A 23,781-nucleotide genomic window follows, 5' to 3' on the forward strand; every position below is an offset into this window, starting at 1 on the left:
CAACCTCTTCGACCTCGGCCACAGAAACTTCCTGCAAGACACATCTCCAAAGGCAAGGGAAACAAAGGCAAAAATGAACTATTGGAACCTCATCAAGATAAAAAGCTTCTGCACAGCAAAGCAAACAGTCAACAAAACTAAAAGGCAACTTATGGAATGGGAGAAGATATTTGCAAATGACATATCAGATAAAGGGCTAGTATCCAAAATCTACAAAGAACTTACCAAACTCAACACCTAAAAAACAATCCAGTCAAGAAATGGGCAGAAGACATGAACAGACATTTCTCCAAAGAAGACATACAAATGGCCAACAGACACATGAAAAAGTGCTCAACATCATTCGGCATCAGGGAAATGCAAATCAAAACCACAATGAGATACCACCTTACACCAGTCAGAATGGCTAAAATGAACAAGACAGGAAACAACAGATGTTGGCAAGGATGTGGAGAAAAGGGAATCCTCTTTCACTATTGGTGGGAATGCAAGCTGGTACAGCCACTCTGGAAAACAGTATGGAGGTTCCTCAAAAAGTGAAAATAGAGCTACCCTACGACCCAGCAATTGCACTACTAGGTATTTACCCCAAAGATACAAATATAATGATCCAAACAGGCACCTGCACCCCAATATTTATAGCAGCAATGTCCACAATAGCCAAACTGTGGAAAGAGCCAAGATGTCCATCAACAGACGAATGGATAAAGAAGATGTGGTGTGTATACACACACTACACACACACACACACAATGGACTATTAGCCATCAGAAAGGATGAATACTTACCATTTACATTGGCGTGAATGGAACTGGAGGGTATTATGCTGAATGAAGTAAGTCAGTCAGAGAAAGACAATTATCATATGGTTTCATTCATATGTGGAATACAAGAAACAGGACAGAAGACTGTAGGAGAAGGGAGGGAAAACTGAATGGGAAGTCATGAGAGAGGGAGACAAACCATGTGAGACTCTTAACTACAGGAAACAAACTGAAGGTTGCTGGAGAGGAAGCGGGTGGGGGGATGGGGTAACTGGGTGATGAGCATTAAGGAGGGCACGTGATGTGATGAGCACTGGGTGTTATAGGAAACTGATAAATTACTGAAAGCTACATCTGAAACTAATGGTGTACTATAAGTTGGCTAATTGAATTTAAATTTAAAAAAATCATAAGGTTACCATTCTCTTTGTTAAATGTCTCACTCCACAGTCAGAAAATAGTCAATAGGCTATAAATCCCAACTCTGCCATAGAACTGCTTCTTAGTTCAAAGGGTTAATCTCTCATGAAGTCTAATCCCAACTGAACACTCACTAGACTTTTTTAAAGGATCTCAGTAAAGGGTAAGTCAGAGGCATCACCTCTCCCACTCCCCAATTATCCTAGCCTCTAGTCCCAAGGGCAAGATTCTTTCCTAAGGAGCATTGTTCTCCTCAGGGCAGAAGTGGTAAATGTCAACGGGGCCTCCTTGAGCAAGGCAGAGACAGAGATGGGGGCAGGAATCCAGAGTCTAGGAGGAGTCAGAAGACTCTGGGAACCATCCGGAACAGTACAGAACTGTCCAAGATGAGGTGCAGCAGTCCTGAAGTGCAAGCAAGGCTTACCCTATGCAAAGCAACGGCCATATCGGGATATGGGGACTGCTCCATAAAACAGCTTGGACCTCCTCTCACTAGAGTTACTGCCTCCAAAATCTGTTACATCAGAAGCTCTGGTTAATTTTTTATAGGCCTAACTACTTTGTATTGCTGAAGAAGAGAACTGTAGTAATAATACTTGGGAATTAAAGCATTTTTGTGTAATCTGGTTGCCATAAAAAGCACAAATGCCTTCCTTTTTTAAAAAAATATTTTATTTATTTATTTGACAGAGAGAGACATAGCGGGATCAGGAACACAAGCAGGGGGAGTGGGAGAGAGAGAAGCAGACTTCCCGCCGAGCAGGGAGCCCGATGCGGAGCTTGATCCCAGGACCCTGGGATCATGACCCGAGCCGAAGGCAGACGCTTAACGACTGAGCCACCCAGGCGCCCCCACAAATGTCTTTCTAATGCATATTTTCTTTTTTTTTTTTTTAAGATTTTATTTATTTATTTGAGAGAGAGAGAATGAGAGAGCACATGAGAGGGGGGAGGGTCAGAGGCAGAAGCAGGGAGCCCGATGTGGGACTCGATCCAGGGACTCCAGGATCATGACCTGAGCCGAAGGCAGTCGCTTAACCAAATGAGCCACCCAGGCGCCCACTAATGCATATTTTCCAAATGATTCCCTCCAAATTAAAATATTCATAATTTTTTTTTCTTCTCAAATTTAATAAACACGATTTTAATGGACAATTTCCCATACTCAGACTAATACCAGCTCACTCTCTCCAGGCAATCAGATCACAAATTTAAGTAATCTCCTTTAAAATCCACTGCCTTTTTTGTAATGGTTATAAGATGAAAAATGTAAAAGAAAAAGTTCCAGTCTCTGCTTCTACAAACCAAAGTAATCCATTTATATGATGGCTAATCAGAGATGCAAAGGTACTAGAAAATGAACAGCTTTTTTCTTTCTCTCTCTTTTTTTTTCTTCAAGCTTAGTGAGCTATATCGTCTTGATCTGACAGGCACCATGCTTTACTGGTTAGTTATAGATAACCTTTCCAGGCTTTTACTTGGAGAACAAAGGAAGCAGATTGTGCCTTTCTTTCTGATTCCCAATTACTCTGTAAGGTGGCTGATAGATACACATGATCCCACTGAGTGTGGAGATGGTTTGCTAGGGAGGTTTACATGGCTAAGGTGAGAGGCATGTTTCTACAACCCGAGCGCTCTCTGAACTAAGCGGGGTTCGAGGCTGAAATTCAATGCAGGGCATAACCTCTCGACAAGGTATCCCATTGAATTTTAGTTAGTATAGTGATAACTAAGAAAGAGTGGATAATTTTGCCTGCTATATTCTTTGCTTGACCCTTTTCCAAAAAGAACCCTGACTAAGATCCAAAAACAAACTCATTTCGAACTTCTTCACCTTACAAGTCAGGCCTATGACTAAATAACTCAACTGGCTCCAAACTGAGAAGTAAATGGCAATGAGAAAAAAGGAGAAAGGGCCTTTTGCGGCATCACAAAGGCAGCCCTGGGACAATTCTCAGAGGCTAGGAACCAGCAAAAGGAACTCTCAACGTGAACAAGGAGCTTCCTGCTGCCAATCAATAGGGCACTTCTGGCTGTATAGTGAGTGGATGCCATTCACTAAGTGGGTTGCATTAAAACTGGCAAGTTCATTTGTGAACAGCAACTCACTTTATTATCCAGGAGATCTTGGGGCATAGAATGCCCTTTTGTGGCACAAGGAAACTTACTTGGCACACGTGACTCAGAACTTGGAACCACGAGGTACAGAAAGCAAATAAAGGATTAGAAGCCACACAGGTGTAGGAGATTAAGGGTTTAACGGGCAGATGGAAGAGAAGAGCATCATCTGGACATTCTTCAACCTTTATAATAAGGGAAAGTTCCCCAGCGATCCCAGCAGAAAGAATAAGCTTAAATGAACAAAATTTAGCAATTCTGTTGACAAAGGCAGAATCCTTGAATAGACTTTTTTTTTTTCCCTAAATGCGAGTCTGTCTGCCAAAACCTGATTACCTTTCATAACAAATAAATCTCTACCTAGCAGAAAGGGAACTAAGTAAACAAAAGTATACCTTGCTCCCCACAGGTCATCCTCCAAATTGCCAAATGTCACAACTTCAAGAGACTAGTTTGAACAGATGAGGTGTGGATAACAGAGTGTGGGGATGGTCAGCAAATGCTAAGTCAAGGCCCACCTTGGATCTGCTGAGCTCAGTCTTAAAAGAATGACTTTTAAAAAATCATTACTGTGATCACACTGCTCTTGCTAGAGACTCTTCTGAGTGAGCCACAAGCAGTTAGGAATCAAAATAAAACAAATCCCTTGACATAGATTTGGAGACTTCTCTATATTAGGATCCAACCTACTCAATACGTTGATTACATAATCTAATATTCCTCCCAATTTCAAAACCCTGACTTCAGCCAGACCAGTGTGGCTGCCCCCTCACACAGTGTGATCATTCTCATTTCAGAACAGCTGAGGGTGCTATCCATGCCTTGTAACTGGGAAACCTAAACCTCCTTTTCCCCTGACTTTATATACCCAGATACAGCTCCATTTTTGTCGGACCAAAGAACCCATGTGTTGCTTCCTTCTTGGAGTTCCATTAATAGTATTGTTTTCTTCACTCCATCGGATAGTTAATTAAATAACAATACAAGACAGCTGATATGGATGTTTCATCTCCCTCAAAAGACTTGTTTTTTCCTATTATTTTATCACAGCATTTCTAAACATAAATAAATTTTGAAATAATTATGTAAAACATCCTATTTAATCATCACTTACCACAAAAACTTATAAACATATGGCCAATCTCCTTGGTGAACTTTATATTCCCTAAACAAAAATACGAAATTATTTTCATACTTGTTTTCTCCCCAAATTTAGCATGTAATAACAATTCAATAAATGCTTGGTTGGTTGTGAAAATGAATTAAAATCCAGTCCACCAAAGTTCTGAGATGCCCCCTTAAGCATTAAGCTTACTTCAACCAATCAATCCTTGAACAGACAAACCATAAAAATACTTATTTTTTAAAGAAATATTAGCAAATAATATTAAGAAAATGTCTCCTAGGGTGCCTGGGTGGCTCAGTCGGTTGAGCATCTGACTCTTGATTTCAGCTCAGGTCCTGAGATCCAGCCCAGCATGGAGAGTCTCTCTCTCCCTCTCCCTCAGCCCCTCCCCCACTCTTGCGCACGCTCTCTCTAAAAAAAAAAAAAAAAAGGAAAAGAAAAAAACAAAAAGAAAATGTCTCCCGAAAAATTGCATGAAAATGAAAAAATTATAACCCTACTCTTATCCCATCACTTAATATTTCATCAGCAAGTCCAATTTTCTTTTGATGCCAAGACTGGAAAGTCATTATCAATAAACAAACAGCCTGGCACACTAGAGAAATACTAGAATTTATTTTTAGGGGACTTAATTCAATTCTAGCTAGTAACATGACCTTAAACAAGTCACTTATATCATCTCTCAGTCCTTATCACTAAAATAAAATCATTATACTCTTCCCAGTGACCTCATAGTATTGTAAGGCTGATTTTTTTTTTAAAGATTTTATTTATTTATTCATGAGAGACAGAGAGAGAGAGAGGCAGAGGGAGAAGCAGGCTCCCAAGGAGCAGGGAGCCCGATGCGGGACTCGATCCCAGGACCCTGGGACCATGACCTGAGCCGAAGGCAAACGCTTAACCATCTGAGCCACCCAGGCGCCCAAGGCTGATTTTTTTTTTTAATTTGTCAAACTGCTTTATAAAATACAAAGCACCATGTAAAAATTACACTGGCCTCTTGGCTTACCCTCTTTTAAAGAGGATCTACAGTCCACTTGGAGGTACAAGACACGAAACTATCTGAAATATTACAAGCTAAATGTCTAATTAGCAATGTAAGCAATACAGAATACAGATATGAAGAGAACTGAAGTGCCTAGCAAAGGCTTCTTGGTAGCAAGGAAAATGAAGAAACAAAGGCACTTCAGAAGGTGGATATACTGTGTGCAAATTCACAAACACACACACACACACACCCAAATTGTCTAAAGCACAGCTAGAGCAATTTGCAATTTACTAAAGCAGATGGTGCCAAGAAAAAAATAATAATGGTACAGAGATTGAAGCAGTTGACTGAAGCTAAATTATGAAGGACCTCAACTGATGGCTAATCATTTTGACTTTCAAGGAAACACTGGCAAAATCTGAGGAATGCAATATCAGCAAATCAGCATCCCAAGAAAAGTAACTGATTTATAAAAGAGTCAGGAAAATGTTCCCATTATCAAGATGGAAAACAACCAGAGCTGTGACTGGAGAGTAAGCACTGAAAAGACTAAAGAAGAATATACATTTGGAACATGGATAAGATGAGACCCAAGTGAGTAAATAGAATCCCTTGATGACAATCTTCATAAAGTGTTAAGACTCTTTCCCTTGGATTCCAAAGCTTCTCATCTTTAAAAAGGACCCTTTTGACCCCTAGGCCTGTCGCCATCCCTCCACCATGCCAATTTCCTTCCAGATTTAAGAGCCTTCATTTAGCTGTTTTCTCTGCCTCTAAAGCATTTTTTCTGGTCTTAATGTACCTAGATCCTTTTTGCCATTCAGATCTCCAGGTGAAGGTCATCTTCTCAAACAACTAGCTCTTCCTAAACCACCTGGTCCAAGGTGGTTTCCAAGACCTAACTGTCCTATCACTCTATCTTAATTATCTGCATAGCACTTCTTGCATTCTAATCTTTTTCTCGTTTATTTATTTATCACCCCTCCCACCCCCATCCCAAGACTGGAATTCTGGGATAACAGAACTTTCAGACCTCAGCATGGTACATCCCCAGCAGCCAGAATAGTGCCTGGGGTAGATTAGGTTGCTTGATAAATATTTGTCAAACTGATAAAGAAAGGAGTTGTTTACAGTTGACCTTCACAGAGAAAGTCAAAGTTTCTATTGTCCTGATGGCTACTCTGGGTTCCATGTCTTCTTCAAGCTTGGATATTCCACTTCCCTTATGCTGTGACAGAATCCCAAATCCTTTCAAGTCTGTTTCTTTTTTGCTTTACTAGCTTTAGTTCAAGTTTTTCATTTGTAAATATGAGCTTTAAATAGACTACTTTGCAGCTTTCATTACCTCCTTTGAACTTCATCAAACACATGTAGACTAGTTATCCCACACTGAAACTCAAAAGGTCCCACAAAATAGTCACTCCTTGAGCAAAGAGGTGTTGACCATTGGATATGGAATTGAACACAGGCCAAATGATGTCTAGGTTTAACTTTTACCCAGTATATAAAAAGGGTCTCCACTCTATATTATACTAACATAAAAAAAATAAGACTTAATTCTCATGTAGCATGTCAGAATACCTAATGTAATAAATATATATATATTAAATAAATAAAATTACTTGGTTATGTGTTTATTGTTCTGCTTATAATTTCCCCTCCACCAAGAGAGGGGAGAAAAACAGAAAGAGGGGAAAACACAACAGAAAAAGAAGATAAACAGCAACCAAAAAATAAATAAATAACAACAATAACAACAGAGAAATTCACCCTGGTATTTATGGGGCTAAGCGGACTAATCCCTTTGTAAGTCTTACATAACTTACATTGTGTAAGTTCACAACCAAACCAAAAGTGTTTTTTTAATAAATATTAACCCAGAGAATCACTGTATCTGTTTCCAAGTATTATATTTGTGCTGTTGTTGCAAAATACCACGATCTAAAGATGTTTAGGTTTGAACTAAGCTTTGATCTCTAGGTGCTAGATATTTTCCATTCTTTATTACTTTATTGAATTATTACTTGGTATAAATTTATGACTACAGACCTTATTTTTAAACATAAAATGAGAATTGATTTACTGCTTCCAGAAGAATTTACTGCTGAGAAGAATGATTTTTTAAAAGATCATTCAAAGAATATTAAGAATTTAAATCTCATCAGGGAATTCCAGTGGTGTGTGCAATGGTTATTTATATAACTAAATGCAGAAATAACATGTAGCAGCTAGTTTTATAATGCCAGTTTTAAAAACACCTTTTGAAAATGAAAACAACTAAAATTAATCATAAACTTTCCACTAGATTACATAAGTGGATGTTTTAATTTACAACATCTGAAGTTTGTTTCCCTTTATATTCCAACTTGTGTTACTAACAACAGAATAGATTCTATATAATATCATCTAAAAGAATAGTAATAGATACAAACTCTAACTCTGCCTGACATTTCCCTTATATTTCCTTCCTACTACATTCTCTCCACTGAAAAACTCATACTAAAATAGATAATTATATCCTTTTATTTTTCCATTATGCTCTAAGAATAAAAACTGAAATCCCCACAGCGTACAAGTTAAATTTTAAATAAAAACACAATGTCACTTAAGTTTTGTTTTTCCTGTGAAGAGCCAATAATTTTGTTCACATACCGCATGTAGTCTAAAACAAGAAGAAGAAGAAAAAAAAAAAACTACCCAGTCTTTGAAATGGAAATGGACAAAGAGGTCACACAAAAATTCAAGTTGTACAGAAACTTGAAAGCCCTCAAAAAAAAGACCACTTCCAATTAACTATCAAAGTCAGCAGACAAAATAACTGCAGAAAGAATTGATTTTAAATTGTTGTCTCTGCTTTTTCTTCTATGAGACGGTACTGCATTAATAAATGGTACAGCATTGTCAGAAACATCATTAAGCTGATTAGAAGGAAAAACTCGCATTTTTTTTGTGTTGGGTAGGAATCCTGCCCCGGTAGGATATATATTTTTTTAATCTTGGTACACGAAGATGAGCCCATTAAATGTATGCTAAATAATTAATAAAGAGGTGTGGAAAACAAGGAAGCAGATGCGTGTTAATGCAGACTCAACAAGCTGTGGTGAATGCAAGGGAGTGAGCCAGCAAAAAACTGGCCTCCCTTCCATTACTCTTTGGAGCATCTGTCTTCCCCAGTTCCCTTGGATAAAACAAACTCCTAAAGAAAAAAAGTCACACATTGAACAAACACTGCCTAACTCTCCTTACTGCTCATTATTTTTCCATCCACTCTTAAAAGAGAAGTGAATTAATTTCATGGAAATTGTTCTCACAAGAATTAGTGAAGGGGTACTTGAAAGCTCCTGCTTACTCTAAATAAAAACAGGTATGATTTAGTAGATTAACAAGAGACTTCTGTCATCTATTTGCAGTAATTATTGTGTTAACAAGCAGGACTCGCTTCTTCCCTTGCTTACATTTATTTACAAACTGTAAGTTTCATCAATGAATCAATTACAGAATCTAAAGGAAAAGTAAAGCAGATGTTTTATAATAAAAGCAAATCACCGTCAGGACGCAAGGAGAAGTCATCCTCACAGGGTTGGTTATAAGTTTTATGAAAACAATGACTATAATAACATGGGAGTTTTTCCAAACCCATTTGGAGTACTTTAAATGAAACAAATAGGAAATCATTAAGATTAAACATCAGCAGCAAAAGGCTGATTTGTTAATAGCCTATCAAACAGAAGGTATTTAGATAATGTAAAAATGAGCCAAAATGCCGGTGTTAGGCAATTACTGTTGCCTTAAGAAGAATAAGCCTATCTAGTTCTGAAGTCACTGATAGGGCTAAAGTCCAAACTTTTAATAGCAAGATTAAATTGGTAAAGAGGAAAAAAAGGGGGGGGGGATAATTTTGATCGTTAAATAACCAGCAATTTTAGTCCACGCATGAAGATAAGGAACATTCATTTAGCACTTGATCAAATATTAAATCAAACTGAAGATGACAGACATGGAATTATCCAGCCCAGTGTCTTAAACATGGTAGACACCCAACAAATGATCTTTCCTTCCTTCCTTTCTTTCTACTCCCTCCAGTCATTGATTGATTGCCTTACAGCCCTATTTACATTTTCAAGTATGTAACTTCTCTGTAGACGGGACTGAAAAACTGTTTCATTCACAGATAGACATGTGTACTTTTATTTCTGCCATATGGTTCACATGTGCTATCCACAAATAGTATGGGTTATAGGTGGGACTGCCTGAAAGCTCAAGAAAGATGTGACACGGTTATACTAGGATGCTCTTGTCTGCATAGGAGAATACTCATCTAAAAGTTTTTTTAAAAAGTTTTTATCTTAAATATTATTGTCATTGGGCGCCTGGGTGGCTCAGATGGTTAAGCGTCTGCCTTCGGCTCAGGTCATGATCCCGGGGTCCTGGGATCGAGTCCCACATCGGGCTCCCTGCTCGGCGGGGAGCCTCCTTCTCCCTCTGACCCTTGCCCCTCTCATGCTGTTTCTCTCTCGCTCTCTAAAAAATAAATAAAATCTTAAAAAATATATATATATATTATTGTCATTATTTTGCCTGAGGTAGGACCCTGACCGCTTCCTTACTCTGTTCTGTTACCCTCAGTTTATCACCTTCCCCATAGTTACAAGACAACAGCAGCAGTGCCAAGTATCGTGCTCTCAGGCAACAATAGGTCTCTCTCTTTTTTATCAGGACAAACATCTTTCCCAGAAGTCCCCCAGCAGATTTTCCCTCATAGCTCGCTGGCCAGAGCTGTGTCATATGGCCACTCCTACCTGCAAAGGAAGACAGGACAGTAAGGTGGGAGCTGCCAGCGTGCAAGAAAGAGAGGAGAATGCAACATTGTTATACCAGATGATGAGCTGGGTCGTTTATTTTATTTTATTTATTTTATTTTATGTTTTTCACTGTTCAAAATTTATTTGGTATTTTAGTTGGTATGACACTTAGTTGGTTGCATTGTCTTTTTACATTATATGGCCATGTACACCATATTCTGACATACATGGTATGCAAAATAAGATCCTTTAGAACAGTTACGCACAATACATGCAATATTGAATTTATACATTGGATCCCAGGACAGGACTGACTGGAAAAGATGGACCAGGCATGTCGGGTGTTGGGGGAAGGAACCCGAAGTGACAGAACACACAGTAAACACATATCTGGTGTGAAGAGCATCCGCAGCTCTGGCAGTGGTGCCTCTGAGACGGTGGGGCTAACTTACGTTAACCAATTTAGGGCTACAAAGACAGGTATCATCCAGCATCAGGATACAGCTGCAGGGTTTGGTGAACCATTCCTATTTGGAACTTTAGGGAACGGATGTTTTTTCTTAGGCCATTTTCATATTACTTGAGTAACAGATCAGATAATAAGGACAATATACACAACCTCCAACTAAAATCCTGCTGTAGTCTAGACAGTGAAGTGGTACATTAGAAAACTTTAAAACTGCAGCTCCTTTTGGATCCCCCAAAGTGTATCTGTGCACTCTTCTTCAAACGGGCCTCCTCCTCAGGAGTCAGAGTCACCTTCCCAACATCTGAAATTCCATTCTGTCCCAAGATGCAAGGGATACTAAGGAAGACATCATCTTCAATTCCATAGAGACCCTTAATCATGGTGGAAATTGGATGCACCCGCCTAAGATTCTTCATTATACTTTCGGCCAGATCTGCCACAGACAGTCCAATGGCCCAGGAAGTGGAGCCTTTCAGTCTGATCGCCTCACAGGCACTGTCAACCACCTGTTTGTGAACCTCTTTCCACTGTTCCTTATCTGCATCAGGGCCTAAGTCAGGGTGCAGATTCTTCAGAGAGACACCGAGCTGGGTCATTTATAATGCTTATAAATAAAAAAGTTGTAAGTGTAACATACATCTACTTGTATGGACTGAATTCTTTCCCCCCAAAATTCACGCTGAAGCCCAAATCCTCAACGTGACTGTATTTGGAGATAGGGCCTTTGGGGGTTAATTAAAGTTAAATGAAGTGATAAGGGACCCTGATCTGAGAGGCCTGGTGCCCTTATAGGAAGAAGAAAAGCTGTCTCTTTGCAACATGTGAGGACACAGTGAGAAGGTAGCCATTTATAAGCCAGGAGGAGCGCTCTCACCAGGAGCCAAGAGGCTGGCCCCTTGGTCTTTAGACTTCCCAGCATGAGAGAAGTACATTTCTGTGGCTTAAGCCACAGTCACAGAATGTTATGGCAGCCAAGCAAACTAATACATCCAGGAAAGAAAAACCTTGCCACCCTTCCTTCCTTCAGTGGGACACTCATTGCTGAATGAGGACCAGTATAAATTGGCAATGTTCCAAGAGCTCTTTTCCTCACTCTTTGCATGGCTGGTTCATGAGCATGTTCCTACTTCAGCCCCATCCCCAAAGATCAATCTTTGAGAGATTTTTTTATTTAAGTAAACAGTCACTTGGTTTAAGTCCTAATCTTCTTAGATTCAAAGCCAACAGTATCTCTGGAGTGTAACAATCATTCCATTGCCAAAACATTAGTGCAATACGTGTTAACATAAAGCTTTAAAAAGGAGACAAAACCCAGAAAATCCCATGCCTGTCCAGTTCTTACATTTTTTTTTCAAGCCGATAGAAAATGTTAAGAAGAAAATGGGTTGCAAAAGTTCAGTGTTTGTTTCTCAGTGAATTAGGGAGCAAAAAAAAAAAAAAAAAAAAGACACATTGTGCTATATTATCACTTTCCAGTTTCTGGCCAAACCCCTGTAGTTTTCATCATGCATCATTTTTGTGATTAATGATGTGCACCCAGTTAATGGAAAACAGCAGATTAGGTTTCCACTAATAGTTTTGGAAGTTATGTCTGCTTGCCTCATTTGGTAAGAACTTCACTGTTCAGTAAGAAACTAATGGATTTAATCCCAAAGCAGAACTGAGTTTTATGCATACAAGACAGGTCAGATTTCCAGAGTGGAGAAAATTACACTTTTAGAGGTGTGTTGATCTTCAGTTGAAATTTAACACTGAGATAATGCCTCATAATGTTTTGGGTGTTTTTTTTTTTCTTTTTACTTCTATTTGGTGATCAATTTGAAATTTTACAGTACTCACTTGAGGTCTATAAAAAGAGGTAGAATTAGCAACTTGTAACCATGACAAATAAAAAAAATATGATATGATACTTCCTATAATTAGTATACTGAGCCGAAAAGACATTTATTGCTCTGAAGACACAGGTGAGAAACAGTTCCTTATACATTAGTATATCATTGCAACGCTTATGTCATAAAATTTACATTTGCTTGTTCTCTTTCACAATAGAAAGTGGTGGTTCCAAATAACTGTGGTTTAAGAAAAACAATGTGGTACAGTGAAAAGCATACTCATCTAGAAATACAGGAACCAAGAGATAAGAATTATAGTCCCATTTATGCCTTAAATTACTTTGGAAGCAAATCTATCTTTTGTTTTCATTTTCCCCACTATATTTTACATTTCTCTCTCTAAAGTCATTTAACAAATGTTATATTGTCTCAAGTCTTACCTCTGTGTATCTCACATTTCCCATCTGGACTAGGCCCCCTAAGGGCGGACCCCACATCTGATTTACATTTTTATCTCCTCCAGTGCCTAGCTAGAATGTAAGTTTCCGGAGAAAAGGGACTTGCCTGTATATCCCCAGGGGTTAGCATGGTGAAACTTCATGTTAATAAGCTGTCAAATAAGTGGACATTTTATTTTTATTTATGTGAGAGAGAGAGCACGAGCGGAGTGGGGGGAGGGGTGTTGCAGAGGGAGAGGGATGAGCAGACACCCTGCTGAGCAGGGAGCCCAACCAAGGTGGGGCTCGACTCCACGACCTTGAGATCATGACCTAAGCCCAAGTCAGACTCTTAACTGGTTGAGCCACCCAAGCGCCCCAGTAGACATTTTAATAAACACAAAACCTAGGGGCACCTGGGGGTGCTCAACCAGTTAAGCGGCTGCCTTTGGCTCAAGGATCAAGGCCCACATCTGGCTCCCTGCTCAGCGGGGAGTCTGCTTCTCCTTCTCCCTTTGCCCCTCCCCCTGCTCCTGTGCTCTCTCTCTCAAATAAATAAATAAAATCTTAAAAACACACACACACACACACACACATAAAACCTAGGGTCCTGGGATCGAGGCCTGTGATGGGCTCCCTGCTCAGCGGGCTGTCTGCTCATCCCTCTCCCTCTGCACCCCACCCCCGCTCATGTTCTTTCTCTCTCTCTCTCTCTCAAATAAATTAACAAAAATTTAAAAATATAAATAAATAAACATGAAACCTGAAAAGAATAACATGGAGGAGGACGGATGAATAGGCAGAGCACAGAAATTTTGAGGGCAGTGAAAATCCTCTATGATACTACAATGATGCATACATGCCATAATACACTTGTTTAAACTCAGACTGTACAGCACCAAGAATAAACCCTAAAATAAAATTACTATGAACTTTGAGTGATTACTGTGTGTCAGTGTATGCTCATTCATTGTAATAAATGTCCCGCCGGTGGGGAATGGTGATAATGGGGCAGGCTGTGCATGTGTGGGGACAGGGCGTTTATGCGAAATCTCTGTACCTTCCTCTCCATTTTGCTGTGAACCTAAAACTGCTCTACAAAAACTAAGTCTTGAGAAAAAACAAACAAAAAGGAGAACAGCATGCTTTCAAAACAGAAGAAAATGCTGAGCATATTTTAAACCCAATAGATTTCGCAAATTTTTTATCTACTCATCATGTTAAGCTAAACACATACAATGTGTCAGATACCTTTCTAATCACTATAGATAGATAGATAGATAGATAGATAGATAGATAGATAGATAGACAGATAGATATGTATTGTTGATTTATCAGATAAGGAAACTGTACTCAAAGAAATTAAGGAATATGTTCCAGGCTGCACAACTGCTAAATAGCAGAGTCAAGATTCACCCAGAAGAACTGCCTCCAAAGTCCATGAGCCTTATACTGGTCTGGCAGGTAACCAAAACTCATAATTTTGCCTTTATTTCATAACTTCATGTATATATATTTTTTTCCTTTCTGAAATAAGACTTCAAGTTTCTTGGGGTTAAAAACTGGTATCTGTTCATTATTAAACAGTCCACAACATAATTAATTTCCTGGTCAGGCATCTTCTGTTAGGTGTCTAGCTAGTTGAAATTTCTAGGAAGGGTAAATCACACCAAAGATACACTACATCTGTTTCAGATTTTTAGTTCAACAAAAAAAAGGAAAAAAAAAGAAGAGCTAGCTTATAGAGAGGTTTGGTTGTTTTTTAATCCACTTCCAGGAGTATGATTTTTATATAAAAATTATCCTATACTAATTAAAAGTAGTAGCACCCTGGGGTAATTTTCTTTTTGATTGTTGTTGTTGTTGAAGTCGATGATAAGGAGTGTATTGGAGGGATGATTGGGTAACTAATGGCTCAGGCAAATAAAAGACAGGATTTTCTACCAGAAATACAACAAAAGAAAAGGGAATTCAAAAAATGAGAAGGTTAAAAAAAATTCAAAAGAAGTTTTGGAGAGTGTAAAATCTCTGGAGAATGTTGAAGTTGAATAAACTGTGGAACCAGGAAGAATAGTTTCTATGCGTATCATAGCTTACTTAATCTGAGTCTAGAAAAAAAAAAAAGGCAGTGTTTCTTTAAGAATTAAAAAGTATGTAGGCTTCTAACATAGCACAATGTAATGGCTACATTTTAATTTTTAAAAATCCATAAAGATTCTGCATTAAGCAATAGTCGAAAGTTTTTCATGCTATTTCCTAATAGCAAAAATGCTACATATAGTTTATGTTATGCTGGTGTTTCTAATAACTGATATAAAGGTACAACTAGGTATCTAAATGACAGAATCAATGTAATCATCAATCAAGTAATCTACTGAGCACTAAGCACATGAATAAAAATAATCCTACTCTGTTTTTTGTTCTCATTGATTGTTAAGTTTTGTGGGTTAAGGAAAAATGATGTGGAAGTAAAGTAATTAATCACTTAAGTAATGATCTATTGCTCAAATTTCAATCTGCAAGGAAGAAACGTTTACCCACAGGTTCCAAGTTATGTAGTAACCTTTTTCTCTGACATCTCCAAAAAGATCTCACTGGCCAGGTTGAAACTTGCACAGTACTGTTAGCGCTGGTTGCTTAAAACACTAAAGGTACACATAACCCTAAGGGAGCTTTGTCATGCAAAATGAGACTGAACAAAGAAGAATCCAGTCCATGATAGTGTAACTCACATTAAAATTAATATTGCAGAAACGTGTGCCATAAGAAAATGTTATTAAAATATCAATAACTCAAAGACAGATCTTGCGAAAAATAAGAAAAGGTAATTAATTATATGTATGCTATTTCTTAGTTGTGAAGGCATATTAGCATGATACCCAGATATATTATTTGTTGGATTTATCAAAATCCACTTCAACGTTTTTCTTTAAAGATATAACTAACAATTTAATTCCTTAAAGAACAATCTATACAGATAGCAAATAGCAAACAGTGTTGAATACAGGCAATCTGACTCCAGAAACCAAATTTTTAACAATTCTGCTAATTTGTTATTTGGGTTTAAATTTATTTTAAGGAGGCTGAATCCTCTGACAGTTCTCTGTTGTTAAATCAGAGTTTTTGTTTTCAGTGTTAAGCTCCAATAACAGGTTCTAATGAAGTCAGTGAAAGGACAATGCAATGTGAGGGTGAACCAGCAAATGACAACCCACTGTTGTCAGAGATGAGCCCACTGATCTTGCTTTCGTTGCCTTAGCATTAGTTTCATACACTTCCAGCCACCCACCTACCACATGCAGCCCTCAGAGAGCTGTGGGCCCCGGAAAAGCAGATAGCTTTCCTACACTGAAGAACAACATCCTTCAGCTCAAGAATAACAGAATCAACTAGTACCTGAAGAAAATCCATTAAGATCTCAATAGACACATAACCCTGAACAAAGAACCTTACCTGAGGAACGATACCTATGAAGTAAGAGGTTTTTCAATAAAATAGAAAAATCAACTCATGACAAAGCAATTAAAACAATGCATTGTGTTCCCTCTCCCAGGAATAAAGACAAGTAAGAAATTGTTCATTTTTAAAAAGCAGAAATGAATTGTTCTTAGCTTATAAATTACCCACTGACCAAAATAAAATATACTTTTACATAATGCATTCTCATTAGGTTCTGTAACAAACTATAAATAGACAAGTCTTTTAAAAGTTTAAATCTCAAGACCTAACGCAAAAGTGAACTTTCAAAAGAGGTAATTTTCTATGTCCAGGGACAGGTTTCCCCTGCTATTGAAAGTATAGGGTCCTTATGAAACTTTTCATGAACCTAAACAGGATAAAGAAGCAATTATATTAACTTATATGGAAAATTTTTTAAGCGTTCCCAGATCCAAAAATAACGTCTTCGCCTTTTCTGATACCTTAGGACACATCTTGCTAACAGATGCACAAAATAAATCCAGATAAAGCACAGATGCTCCAACAGTTCAAAGCTATGGTAGCTTGATGCTAAGATGTTGAATGCAGTTCCTGGGGAAGGAGCTTGGCGGGGCCCCTGTTGCTACTGGGCTGTGTGCTGGCTGCTTCCATAATGGCTCGCTGCAAAACAAAGTCTGCACACTATTTTAGCTTTTCACCTTTTTTCAGAAAAGCGGAAATCCTCTTTAGATTTCTTTCGGATAGCATAACTGTTTACCAAAACTTCGCTTTAGAAAAAGCAAAGTGGCAGAAGGCAATATTTCAGAAAGCAGAGAATAGTTCTACTGAACCTTATAGGGAGGATTTTGAACAACTCTCCAAACTGGTAAATGATCGTTTTTTGTTAAACCATATAAAATCAGCCTCGCGAAACATAAAGTAGATATATTATTCATTGTCCGGTTTAATCATAATTAAATCAAGTAATTCTTGGGGGAAAAAAAAAAAAAGACATGTGGACTTTTCCTTTTTTGTTTGCTTGTTTTGAAACTGCATGTAACCGACAAAAATGTGAATAATTTATTAAAAATGCCTCCCCCTTAGATGATATAATTCATGAAACACTATTTCATGTTTAGTTTCCAAATGTTATTGTCAGAAGTCAGCAAACCAATCCAGTCTGAATAATGCACTCAGAAAAAAGGACTTTTTCTTCCTGAATACAGACATGGAAACAAATCTGTCAATAAGTAGCTCTTTGTCAAACAACCAACAAATTTTGTACCGAAAACTGTTTTTCAGTATGTGGAAATAGTCTCATTACTTTGAAGGCTGTGTGCCAATGTATTTAAACATTTCCTCAAGAACAGGGCAAGAGGAGGGGCGAAAGAGATGATCTCTGTTCCAATGCGCTAGTATTTACCTCTGAGTATTACATACACTGTGAGATCCAATGACATGAAAACATAAACCAGAAAAGCATAGATGATTACCTGATATTCATTGGGCCAAAAGGTGCTCACTGCTAGCTCCGCCCGAAGCCAATCTCTACCCGTGAATCCAGTCACATTCCAAATTGGATTGGCAAGAGGTCCTTTATTCACCCTAACCAATATGTTCAAAGTGCCTGGATTCAACCCTTTCTGGCTGTATAAAAGGTAACTGAAATCAATACAGTGAGTGTCGTTCTCCTTCATTGTCGGCAGCTGAAGTCTGGCTTTTTCTCCAGGGTCATGATCTGAAGAATCCACTATCATATAGGAACCTGAAATGACATTACATATAATAAAGCTAAATAGACACATAAGCAAAAGGGACTATCTAATAACAGGAAAAAATATGCTAAAAATAATACGAATCCATTTTGAGCATTAAATTTAACTTAAAGGGACTGTCTTCCAGAACAGATCCATAGAAAAATATCAAACACGTAGGTGAACTCAATTTTTAGTAAGTAACAGATACTGTTCCAAGTACATAATACATATCAATTCATTTGCTCTGGTGAAACAACCTGCTTTACAAATTAGTAAACTGAAGTACAATTAGTAACTTACTCAAAGTCAAATAGAGTAGGTAGAGCCTGGTTCAAATCCAGATCCCAATCCTGTAGTCTTACTAAACAAAGGTCTTTCATTATCAAACATGAAAACAAACATGGCTTCCACAGAGGGGGCATCTTTCCTTTCCCTATCATACTACTCTTGCAGAGAGGTGGGTTAACTAAGTGCAGGTACAATCCTTTCTGATTTCAGACCCCAAGGTCATCGTTTACACAAGCTGGCTAACCACTCTGTACTAACCACTCTAAACTTAAGTTCAGGGAATAAGGATACTCTGCAGTGTACATATGAGGAGAGAAGTTGAAAATGTCGATTTTTCAGATCTGAGAATCTGACACATAGTGGATTTGCCTACTTCTCCGTGCCCTGCCCACTAAGCTATCAGCTAACCACCATGGCTGCTGGCCCCAATTCTGCCTAGTCCCACCATACACTCCTCCAGAGCTGCAAGGAACCTGGTTTGAAAACACTAGTCTAACTCCATTACCTTCAATTTAATAAATATTTCTTGGTTGTCTGTCATAGGACATAAGAAGTCCCAACCTCACAGCACCTCCTAGTTCCACCAAACGCACAGTCTTAGTGCTAAGTATAAACACGGGACTTGAACATCAGCTGCTGCTATTAGTCCAAGGGCCGCTGCAGAAAAAAATCACCAGATCTTCTCACATCACTGTGGATTTTAACAAAGATACATATCACAAAAATGTCAATATGCCTATTTGTCACACTTAAGGTAGAACATAAATTTTATAGTAATTTTTTTTCCCCTAGGATGTAATTTTAACCAGAACGTATTAGGTATAGTATTACAGAATCCAGTGTTACAAGGATTACACTCGGACCTCTCTTCCTGACCAATCAACCCTGTTTCCTCCCTAAAACACAGTAACTTTTACATACCACACTAAATACTCAATGACTACTAGTCTAACTAGTTCAGTTAACCCCAAAAGCAAGTTCAAATCATGGCAGCTAAGAGGACTTTTACTACCTAAGAAACTGAAATTTCACATCTGATGAATTCCCGTTCTAGAGCTCAGAACTTATGTAAAGATTTCACATGATAACACTATCAGTTATCAGGCAAAGTACAGAATACGCTTATTGTAGTGATGGCTACTGACAGGACTTTCACTTCCTTTTCCCCAGGAGTCATCCTCTCTTGTAACCTGAAATTCTCTTTTTTTACTTCTTCTTGATTCTCACAGATTGCATGCACATTAATAGAATAAATTGGTCATGTATATTTTTGGAGAAATTATGTCTTTTTTTTTTTTTAAAGAGGATATCCTGGATCCCAATCCAATTTATACAAGCAGGATGTTTCTATTCTTGGTTATACCCACATTCTGAGGTCCATGGCTGATTTGCCGACATGTCTTTCAGATTCACCCAAGCAGAGCTCTGACTAATGATTGCTTTAACAAGACCAGGCCTGAGATCTTAGACAAGTTACTTACTGTTATTGGGCCTCAGCTTCTTTACAAACCTGTGACCTATTTCTCCACTGCCAGAACAGGGTTTTTGTTTGTTTGTTTGTTTGTTTGTTTGTTTTTTCAGTGATATAGTATGACAGCAGTGAATTTAAATTATTTTTACAAGTCTTCATCAACTACGGCTTCTGATTGTCAATTTCAAAGTAGTGCTAATTGACTTATGGGCTTTCAAACAGTTATTTTCTTCCATTATAAAATAAATTTTGGCATAAAATATGCTTTGTCAAACATCTTAATTACATACTGTGATATTTACCATTAACACCATTTAGCAATTTTCATCCAGTTGCACTTTTAAGCTATGATAATTTTCATATTAAGGAAATGGGATGAGCAAAGTATATTAATTTGTAGGAATTACCAATTGGATCATTAGAAAAGACAAAAGTCACAAAATAAAAGCTTGCTCAAGCCATTCCAGCATTTCAATACAAGTTAATTTAAAAAAAAAAAGTGCTGATATTTCATTTCTATAGAATGTTTCTTTCAATGCAGTCTAATTACTGCTATATTTTCTGAGTGTTATGAAATAATATGCATTTAGTTCATGGTTCCAGAAAGGAAGAAGCAAGCACTAGCACTCAAGAGCCAACCAAGCACTTCTACCAGCTGATTTCATATAGTGGCAATTTACCAAGTAGGCACCAGGGAGGTAGCTGCCTATTTGACGTAAGATTTACTTTCATCATCCCAAACATAGAGAACACTATGCTATTCTTATCAACTTCTAAAAATTACTTCTACAGTCTCCCAGAGTAAATGACTGTAACACTCAGAGTCAGGAAATTCTACGATATGCATTTCCCTCATTCTTTATGTCCTAATTTAAGCTTACTTGTTATAGTTCTGTCACCAGCTAACTAATCCCTCAGGTTTCTAATAAGAGTTCAATTCTATTTAGTTGTGATTTACCTAACTCAAGACTTAATAATGAAACATCTGTGTCAAACGTATTACGTAGTAACTTTTAATGAATGTGAATTCTTTAATGTGGCAATACAAATATTCCTTACAGTCTCTGGAGCAACAGAGGTCTCAAATATATCATGTAAGACATAAAAGAAAAACTTATTAGGCTTACGATCACTTTTTTAAAAATGTATAATTTTTCTGGAGAGCATTCGGACAATGAGAATCAAAAACCTTAAAAGAGACAGATACCCTCAGCTGGTGATTCCAAATCAAAGAATGTAAACTAGATAAACAATTTGTATACGTACAAAGATACAGCTTAAAAAAAGATGTCCATCTCATCGTTACATTATTTAAAATAGAGAAAAACAGGGGTACCTGGCTGGCTCAATTGGTAGAGCACTCGACTCTTTATCTCAGGGTTTGGGGTTTGAGTCCCACTGTTGGGTGTAAAGATTACTTAAAAGTAAAATCTTTTAAAAACAATAAAATAAAATAAAAAATAAAATAGAGAAAAACAAAAGTATTTTAAACGTCCAATAATAGGCAATTTGTAAAATTATGATAACTCAGTTTGATGAGTAATTCTGCAGTCATTAAAAACAAATTACTAAAACCATTTGATGAAAGATATTCACACTATGTTAAGTAAAATAAGCAGATTATAAAACATTATACCCATTTTGAAAAACCACATATATAAACTAAATACAATTGTGTAAATGTGTGTATTCATATAGGTACACATGCACATGCACATATGACAGGAATAAAAGAATATATAGGAAATAGTTAACTGTATTATCAAAAGGGAGCTATAATTGTCTTCTCTTTTCTTATTTTCATGTACATTCACTGAATGTTCCATAATGAACATGCATTAGATTGGTACTTTAAAAAAAAGAGAGACTACGTGAATACTATCTTACAAAAGTAATGTCAAATGATAAATACTTAAGAAATAAACATAGGTATTTGCCTTTTAAAAATAAATCCTATTTGAATCCTACAGATTAACAGCACCTTGGCTTTCAAAAGAAAAAACACAATACAAATATCAGAAACTTCTTATTTCAATTCATTATAAGAGGGGGGCAGTGAGTAGACTAAATAGCAGTTTTTATTTAAAAAGAATAACTAAAGAAAACAAGTCCCATATTAAAAAATGCCATAGTCTAATATCTAGATGAGTAAATAATGTCCCATAGATGAAAATTTTATCTTTAAGATGTACCTCTAGGAATAACAACAACACAGGAAATAGGATTAACTGCACAGAAAATAATGAATGATAAATAGGTTTCCATACTTCATCTTAAAACTCTTTTATTTATATATATCCTTTAGTAACACTAACATATTTTTATTAAGTCAATTCTTATTTAAGATCCACTGAAGGTGCCCTGTTAACTGAACTGAAAGAAATTTCCACTTCTCTGCCTGGTACTGATGACCCTCCATGATCTTTGCCACTGTACCTCCTCCGACTTCTCCAATCTGACAGAGCCCTCACGACTTTCCCCACACACCATGACAGTTTTCTTCTCCAGAACAGGCTCATGCCTCTGTAAGGAAGCCTCCCTCATCTCAGCCCAGCGCCAATTCTTGCCCACTGATCTTCCTCAGCACCCCGTCCTTATTGAGCTTTCCCTGCCTTGAAGCTCTTTGATACACAGTCTGCCTTCCTGGTTCTGGCCCTTAATTATGCACTGCTTTTGTACAAATTTTAAATAATTTATACAGGCATTGTTTATCCCCCTCAGAAGAGTGATAGAAAGCACCTAATTTATTCAGAGTCCCATCAGCAGAGAGAAGCCACACAGAAAATGTAACAGTTGAAAGTGTGATATAAGAATCATAAACTATGAGACGTAGAAACTCTGAAGTTGCAAAGAGAACCCTAAAGAGTAAGCACAGTACCCAAGGAAGGACAGATGTGGAAAGGGGAGGGAGGCTGCTGAGAATCAGATCTCCTTAAAGAAGGTGTAGTTTTGCAGCCCACTGGATGATGAAGAAGGTTGCTGGGTCCCTCAGGCCAGAGCTGTCCACAAGCAGGAAAGACTCCCATGCATCAGGGTGCCAGAGGCTGGGGGTGGGCTGTGCTCACGCGGGGAGGCCACAGCAAGGTCACGAGGCCAGGGCTGGGGCCAGAAGCACACTAAGGGACTGCAAGCACCGTGCACATCACTGGGCCACTGCCAGCTCCTCAGTATTAGCATGAAAAAAACAAAATAGAAGCACAATTCAAACAGGAGTAGAAGCACCTTCCTGCTAAAACCCTTTCAGCACCCTCTATGGACAAACTACGAGACATTACATGACAAACTGCGTAGCGTAACACTGCACTCGCTACAAAGGAGAAATGCTTCAGTGGTCAACCTCCTCCAGCACAGAGCAGGTAATAAAGGGTGGATATGGAGCTGCAAAAGCACTGAACTGAAAACTGGCACAGCATCGAATGAGGGCCTGGTATATGGTAGAAGTTCAATAAGTACTTGTTAGTTGGTTATCTGGATGACTGAATAAATGGAAGGAGACAGAGACCCGCTCTCAAAATATAACAACATATAACTGTTGAGGCAGTGACTTTACCTTTATGTGAGAGAAATTATCAGAAGATGTCAAAACAACAGCAATAATAAAACAAACAATTGGAACTGGTTTACGGTGCTTCTAGACAGAATCATTTGATGAAAGAGTCTAATGTTTGGAAGGACACACTTAACATTTTTATGAGAGCCACTCTTGCGTATATGAGAAACCTTCTATTAGAGCAAAGGTTCTCTAATGTTTTAGTCTCAGGACTACTTTCACACTCTTAAAAATTATTGAGGACATCAAAGAGCTTTTGTTTCTCTGAGTTCTATCAGTCTTGACCATATTAGAAATTCAAACTGAGAAACTTCAAAAAGGCCTATTAATTCTTTTAGGATT

At 37.8% G+C, this 23,781-nt stretch overlaps 1 protein-coding gene across 2 annotated transcripts in view; it reads right to left on the bottom strand.

The window, feature by feature from the left end:
• The window catches only part of PTPRK (protein tyrosine phosphatase receptor type K), a 556,644-nt gene that overhangs the window by 335,443 nt on the left and 197,420 nt on the right, over nucleotides 1-23,781 (bottom strand). For both annotated transcript variants that reach the window (XM_045865517.2, XM_045865516.2), the window contains exon 3: nucleotides 17,867-18,138. In XM_045865517.2, the coding sequence (XP_045721473.1) occupies nucleotides 17,867-18,138 (272 nt within the window). The remainder of the gene's footprint in view (nucleotides 1-17,866; nucleotides 18,139-23,781) is intronic.

Source organism: Mirounga angustirostris, unplaced genomic scaffold (assembly GCF_029215605.1).
Source record: "Mirounga angustirostris isolate CCGP_5_RB_7025 unplaced genomic scaffold, mMirAng1.0.hap1 SCAF_8, whole genome shotgun sequence".
In the NCBI taxonomy this organism is placed as follows: domain Eukaryota; kingdom Metazoa; phylum Chordata; class Mammalia; order Carnivora; family Phocidae; genus Mirounga; species Mirounga angustirostris.